General features: G+C 52.8%; 1 protein-coding gene across 1 annotated transcript in view; it reads right to left on the bottom strand.

The window, feature by feature from the left end:
- Positions 1 to 6576, bottom strand: part of LOC119279994 — a 9729-nt gene extending 3153 nt beyond the window's left edge. The window contains exons 1-2 of the mRNA XM_037561014.1: positions 6490 to 6576; positions 6011 to 6125 (exon numbers count right to left, since the gene is read on the bottom strand). Of these exons, the coding sequence (XP_037416911.1) occupies positions 6011 to 6125; positions 6490 to 6576 (202 nt within the window). The remainder of the gene's footprint in view (positions 1 to 6010; positions 6126 to 6489) is intronic.
- Between the last annotated feature and the right edge of the window lie 972 nt (positions 6577 to 7548).

Genomic DNA, 7548 nt, shown 5'->3' with positions numbered 1-7548 from the left:
AATACAAGGTAGGGTTCAAGTGAACCAGAAGTACAGGGCAAGGAAGGAGAAATAAAGCAAAAACAACGCACAGACAATACATGGCGAGGGGGGTACAACACAATCAGGGGCACTGAGGGAGTCCTGGATAAGGGGGTATCCGGACAGCCGGACTATATACTTTGGCCGGACTGTTGGAATATGAAGGTACAAGATTGAAGACTTCGTCCCGTGTCCGGATGGGACTCTCCTTGGCGTGGAAGGCAAGCTTGGCGATACAGATGTAGATCTCCTTCTCTGTAACCGACTATGTGTAACCCTAGCCCCCTCCGGTGTCTAATTAAACCGGAGGGTTTAGTCCATAGGACACGACAACAATCATACCATAGGCTAGCTTCTAGGGTTTAGCCTCTACGATCTCGTGGTAGATCAACTCTTGTAATACTCATATCATCAGGATCAATCAAGCAGGAAGTAGGGTATTACCTCCATCGAGAGGGCCCGAACCTGGGTAAACATCGTGTCCCCAGTCTCCTGTTACCACTAGCCTTAGACGCACAGTTCGAGACCCCCTATCCGAGATCCGCCGGTTTTGACACCGACATTGGTGCTTTCATTGAGAGTTCCTCTGTGTCGTCGCTGTAAGGCTCGATGGTTTCTCCTACCTTCAACAACGCCGTCCTGGGTGAGACTTTTCTCCCCGGACAGATCTTCGTGTTCGGCGACTTTGCACTGCGGGCCAACTCGCTTGGCCATCTGGAGCAGATTGACAGCTACACCCCTGGCCATCAGGTCAGGTTTGGAAACCTAAGCTACATTGCCGACATCCGCGGAGACTTGATCTTCGACGGATTCGGGCCCATGTCAGGAGCGTCAAACGATCACGACGTGCATGACCTAGATCTGCCCTCGGACAGTATTCAGAACGTCGCGCCTGCTACAGCTCCGGACTTCGTTCTAGAGCAGGTCGTGCCTTCCGAGGACGGGTGGATGGACCCCGCCCCGGAGGCCGCACACTCATCGGCGTTGGAGCCGAACACAGACTCCGCTCCTAAGGAGATCTGTGTCTCCGGACCCCCGGACTTATCTTCCGTCGCAGGTCCTGGACCGCGTGCATCCATGCCCATCAAATCTGATTGGGCTCACGTCATGGAATTCACCGCCGCGGATATATTCCAGCACTCCCTCTTTGGCGATGTGCTAAAATCATTAAGGTCTCTCTCTCTGTCAGGAGATTCCTGGCCGAACTATGTTCGGCTCGAGTGAGAAGCAGGCAACGAAGAAATTCGTCACCCACCCACCACCCACTTCATAGCCACGGTTGATGATTTGACCGACGTGCTTAACTTCGGCTCCGAAGACATCGACGGTATAGACGATGATGCGGGAGAAGAACAGGAACCACCGCCCACAGGGCGCTGGACTGCCACCTCTTCATATGATATATATATGGTGGATACTCCCAACGAAGACAATGGCGATGAGGCAACAAGAGATAACCCCTCAGGGAAGAAATCAAAGCATGGGCGTCATTGGCGCCGCTCCACACCCCACCACAGCAACACCGGCACTGGAGAAGAAAATAATCCAGATGACGCCGAAGAGGGATACAATCCTGATCAGCCTACCTTCGAGCAGGCCAAACAAGAACACGGGCAGGTCAGCCCAGATGAACAGGCGGCGGATGGTACTTGGAGGACGATAATTATATGCCCCCTCCGAAGACGAGGTGAGCCTCGGTGACGATGAATTCGGCGTACCGGAGGATCCCATAGAGCAGGAGCGCTTCAAGCGCCGGCTTATAGCCACTGCAAGAAGCCTGAAAAAGAAGCAGCAGCAGCTCCAAGCTGATCAAGATCTGCTCACAGATAGATGGACCGAAGTCCTGGCGGCCAAGGAATACGGACTCGAGCCCCCCATTAGGGGATACCCAAAACACAAACCGCTAGAAGAAGAGGCCAAAGATCCTGAACTACCAGCACAAGATGAGGCTGATCGGCCACCTCATGGCCGGGATAAAACGACGTACCAGCCCGCACCCCCACGCAGGTTCACTACGGCGAGGGGCAAAACACATGACCTTCGAGAAACTTTGGAAAACAACGCAGGACAACCAAGATCGATCTACGGATCACGAGCGCGCGCCACAACACATGACGATGATCGTCATGCCGGATACACTAATAATAAATCCGGCCGGCCGAACATGACCGACCAGACCTAGCCGGACTGCGTCGTGACATAGCTCGGCACAGAGGCGCCGCACACCCCCTCTGCTTCACTGATGAAGTAATGGAACATGAATTCCCATAAGGGTTTAAACCTGTCAACATCGAGTCATACGATGGTACAATAGACCCCGCGGTGTGGATCAAAGATTTCCTTCTCCACATTCACATGGCTCGCAGCGATGACCTACATGCTATCAAGTATCTCCCACTCAAGTTTAAAGGGCCAGCCAGACATTGGATGAATAGCCTGCCAGCAAACTCCATTGGCAGTTGGGAAAATCTTGAGGACGCATTCCTCGATAACTTCCAGGGCACCTATGTGCGACCACCGGATGCTGATGACTTAAGTCACATTACCCAACAGCCCGGAGAGTCAGCCAGAAAATTCTGGACTCGGTTCCTAACTAAAAAGAACCAAATTGTCGACTGTCCGGACGCTGAGGCCCTGGCAGCCTTTAAGCACAATATCCGCGATGAGTGGCTTGCCCGACACCTCGGCCAAGAAAAACAGAAGTCCATGGCGGCCCTCACGACACCAATGACCCGCTTTTGCGCGGGCGAGGACAGCTGGCTGGCTCATAGCAACACCACACCAGGAAACTCTGGCACTTCAGATATCCGCGACAGTAACGGAAAGCCACGACGCAATAGACATAAGCATCGGAACAATGGCGACAATGCCAAAGATACGGCAGTCAATGCCGGATTCAACAACTCCAAATCCAGTTAGTGGAAGAAGCCATTTAAGAGAAACAATCCGGGATCGTCCAGTCTGGACCGCATACTTGACCTCTCGTGCCAGATTCACGGCACCCCCGATAAACCAGCCAATCACACTAACAGAGATTGCTGGGTGTTCAAACAGGCCGGCAAGATAAATGCCGAGAACAAGGACAAGGGGCTGCACAGCGATGATGACGAGGAGCCCCGGCGTCCGAACACTGGGGGACAAAAGAAATCCCCCACCCCCAGGTGAAAACGGTAAACATGATCTATGCCACACACATTCCCAAGAGGGAACGAAAGCGTGCACTGCGGGACGTCTATGCGATGGAGCCCGACGCCCCAAAGTTCAACCCATGGTCATCCTGTCCGATCACATTTGATCGTAGGGACCATCCTACCAGCATCCGTCACGGCGGCTCAGCCGCATTGGTCCTTGACCCAATCATCGACGGATTCCACCTCACGCGAGTCCTCATGGACAGTGGTAGCAGTCTAAACCTGCTTTATCGGGACACAATGCGGAAAATGGGCATCGATCCGTCACGGATCAAACCCACCAAAACCACCTTCAAGGGTGTAATTCCAGGGGTAGAGGCCCGCTGTACGGGCTCAATAACACTGGAAGTGGTCTTCGGATATCCGGATAACTTCCAAAGCGAGGAGTTAATCTTCGACATCGTCCCTTTCCGTAGTGGCTATCATGCACTACTTGGACGAACCACGTTTGCTCGATTCAACATGGTGCCTCACTATGCATACCTTAAGCTCAAGATGCCAGGACCTCGCGGGGTTATCACGGTCAATGAAAACACAGATCGCTCCTTCCGTGCAGAAGAGCACACTGCGGCCCTCGCGGCAGAAGTACAAAGTAGCCTCCTTCGACAAATAGCCAATTCGGCAATGACAACCCCGAACGTCGTCAAGTGAGTCTGGAGCACCCCGCAGCAGGATGGTCAAGCGCGCCAAGACCTCGATTAGCAATTCAGCCTCCGCAATAGCCCCACTGAGGAGGTACTTGTGCCACGCGTACACAACTACGCATGCAAAATACCATGGGCATATGCGGAGGCAAGTCGACGATGCAGCTCACAGTGCGGTTCAGCCCCCACAAGGCCCACACATCCTTCAACTTCCTTTCTTTTCAGGACCCCACTTTCGGGAAGCCCCTTCATAGAACCGGACTATCGGACTCATCACTGAGGGGAACACCAAGGAGGCATGAGGCTTTGCACACAAGGGAATACCCAGGTGGTCTCTTCCAATGATCATTATACCTGTTTTTACATACCCACATGCAGCCTGCCCTTGGATAGGACATGTCAAATAGTCCTATTTTTCTCTGCTTAATGCATTAATTGTACACATATGCCTTGCCGCGTTATCCAAATAACAATGGGAAATAGTATACAACGTCAGATTCTTATTACTATCTTCATATTTTTCCCTTGAATATTTATTCAATGTTGGATCCGAACGCTTCGGTACGATCCGTACGCCAGGGGCTTCCTATTGAGCCCCATCATATGGCAATAAAAGTCTGAACACTTTCGACAGTGTGGCACCCTGAACTTATAGCATTATATGCATCAGCTCCGAATCATGTCTTGGGTCAATAGTTGGGTTAGCCTGGCTCCCTTGTTTTGGTACCTTACGTTCCGTTATATCAGCTAAGGTAGCGCAGGGAGAACTACTGCGATTGTGTCCCGGTTCTTCCGGACGAGCACCTCAGTAGAGAAAGTCGAAAACTGACCGTCATGATGCGGCGAGAGCTGGTCGCTGTTCGCGAGGTACTAAATCCTTAAAGATTTTTTCTGCTTAAAGCGAGGAATCGGCCTTGCCCGATTTAGGCGTGTATAGCGCCCCAATTCGGCCTTCCGAATACTAGGGGCTTCACCGAAATTTAAAATTATAGACTTCTATGACCAAGTGAGAGTTATAAAGACGAATAGTCTGATTGCCCTGTTCGCTGCGCTAAACACCTCCTTAAAGGACCAACAATTTGGATAAAGAGTGTTTGGGTTTTCCATGAACACCCCGGTACTAGTTACAAGGGGGCAGAAGCCGACGACTGGCCTACTTTCAGATTTTGATAAACGGCCGCAGAGAAGGTAATATTTTAAATCAAACAAAGCGTTATATAGCACAAACAAACTCGTTCTCATATTACAAAGACAACATGAGTACATTCACTCAAAAATTATGTTCTTGGCACATTCATTTGCCACAAGATGAGCGCCTTTCATAACGCCATCATAATATTTTTCGGGGTAGCATGCTCCTTATCCTCTGGGGGTCCATCCTTCACGAGCTTCTCAGCATCCATTTTGGCCCAATGCATCTTCGCACGGGCAAAGGCCCGTCGGGCACCCTCAATACAGACGGACTGCTTGATAACTTCTAGCCGTGGACAGGCATGCACCATCCGCTTTACCAGGCCAAAGTAGCTTCCGGGTAGGGGCTCGCCAGGCCACATCCGGACTATGAGGTCCTTCATGGCCAGTTCAGCCACATTGTGGAGTTCGACCAATCGCTACAGTTGGTCACCAATTGCTTCCATGACCAGAACAGCTTCTCCGTTGAGCTCCCCTCTTCAGCACGATAGAACTCCGCGGCATCCAAAATGCTGCGTGGCAGATCTGCGAATGCCCCTGGAGAGCTCCAAATTCGTGTAAGTAAAAGAAATTACTCCTCCACATGCTTGCTTTGCATAAAAAATGCCTTACCCTCCGCTATCTTCTTGGCCACCTGAATTTCCTGGAGGGCCTTTTGGGCTTCGGCCTTGGCGTCTGTCGCGCTCTGGAGGACCTTCGCAAGCTCAGATTCCTGCGTCTTGAAGTCATGCTCCAAGGACTCGAACTTCTTGCCGAGCTCCTGGAGCTCTTGCTGTACCTCTCCCACCCGAGCATCTTGCTTTTCGCGCTCGGTGCGCTCCGTAGCCGCCTTGGCTTCAGCCGCGGATAACGCTTTCTTCAGGGCCGCCACTTCGGTCATGGTCCCTATTTAAAATCATGATGCTTTTTGTTAGCATCATCAATTTTTTCCTCTATATAACACACGGACGGGGTTTCACTTACCTTTGTTGTCCTCGAGCTGCCTCTTCATGAGGTCGAGCTCTTCTTCGACCCGCCCCAGGTCGCGCTTCAGTCCGGCAACCTCAGCCATGCGCGCAGCGGCGGTCAACAACAATGCCTGCTTGTTAACATAGACAGGTACTATTAGATTCCTGTGGTTTTTTAGTTGACCCTCCGTCTGGCTTTTCTTTCCGAACACCAAACAAAGTATTAGGGGCTACTGTCTATTGGGTGATATTTTCTCACACTTTTTCATTACTCACCTCAAAGCCTGTTAGGAGGCTGGTGCAGGCTTCGGTCAATCCGCTTTTCGCGGACCAAACCTTCTCCATCACCGTACTCATAAGAGTATGGTGCTCATCATCAATGGAAGCACCTGGAAGCACTTCCAACAAATGATCTGATGCCTCCGGCTGGGCGGAGGCCATCGGCACGGCCGGCTCGCCCTCTTTCGCCAGGGGCTGCCTACTAGAATCCGGCACCTTTGGAGGCTCCGACGCAGTAACTGGCTGGGAGCCAGACTTGCTGTGGCTCCCATCAGCATAACCCATGGGGGTCTTGCCCCCCATGCGCCGAGTGTCTGGGATTTTGCCTTGGGGCGTCTCCGGAACCGTCGCCTCCTGCTCTGGTATCCTTCGGGACAACACCTCGGTGTCATCCGCAGGTCGTGGGGAGGTGGCCGTCGGGAGTGAATTCATCTCTGACTCGCCCAGAGACTCCTCCGAAGAGGACACCTCGAGATTGGACCCGGCCGGACTGCACTGCATATACGTGTTCGGCGTCATTACAAACCATGAGGTCAAAGTCGCACGAAAAAGTATTTACAGAATGCGGATACTTACGACCTCGCCCGGGGCTTGCCCCTGGGCAGCCACTCCTCGTCGCTGTAAGCGGCGGTAGTAGAGTGATCTGGAAGGGACGCCTTTCCCTTCTTCAGCATCCCGGCCTCCCCCGACGGGGCAGCCTTCCTTTTCTTCTCCTCCCCAATGCGGGGAGGAGGCATTTCCTCATGCTTTCCCCCGTCTCCGTGGGGGGAATCCTCCTCGTCATCCTCGGATGATGAGTCTATCACGGCCCTGCGTCGGAGACCTTTTCTAGTCCCCGCGGCCGCCTTCTTGGACCCTTCAGCCCCCTCGATTGGGGCTTCCTTCCTCTTTCTCCCCTCCCCTTCGTGGGAGGAGTGCGCCTCGTCATCTTCTGGCAAGGCGTATGGTGCGGCCTCGCGCCGAATACCCTTCCGGGTCCTCGTGGCCTTCTTTTCAACCTTTTTCTCCGGCACCTTGTAAGGCGCCGGAACCAGCATCTCCATCAGGAGTGCGTCTGCCGGATCCTCAGGCAGCGGAGCCGGACAGTCAATCCGCTCCGCCGACTCCACCCAATCCTGTTTGGTTAGCATGGTGACTCAAAAATCCTCCCACAAATATACTGGGAAATGAACATCTTGTGATAATCAGAGGGCTTACCGGATTGGCGAGGCGCGTTGCGCTGAGCCCACGGTCCTCGGAAAGGGGAAGAGGAACTTCGCCGGTCTTGAACAACAC

This window comes from Triticum dicoccoides, chromosome 3B, assembly GCF_002162155.2.
Source record: "Triticum dicoccoides isolate Atlit2015 ecotype Zavitan chromosome 3B, WEW_v2.0, whole genome shotgun sequence".
Taxonomy (NCBI): Eukaryota; Viridiplantae; Streptophyta; class Magnoliopsida; order Poales; family Poaceae; genus Triticum; species Triticum dicoccoides.
Note: the sequence above shows the minus strand (reverse complement) of the source record. Positions and strands in the feature narration are given on the sequence as shown.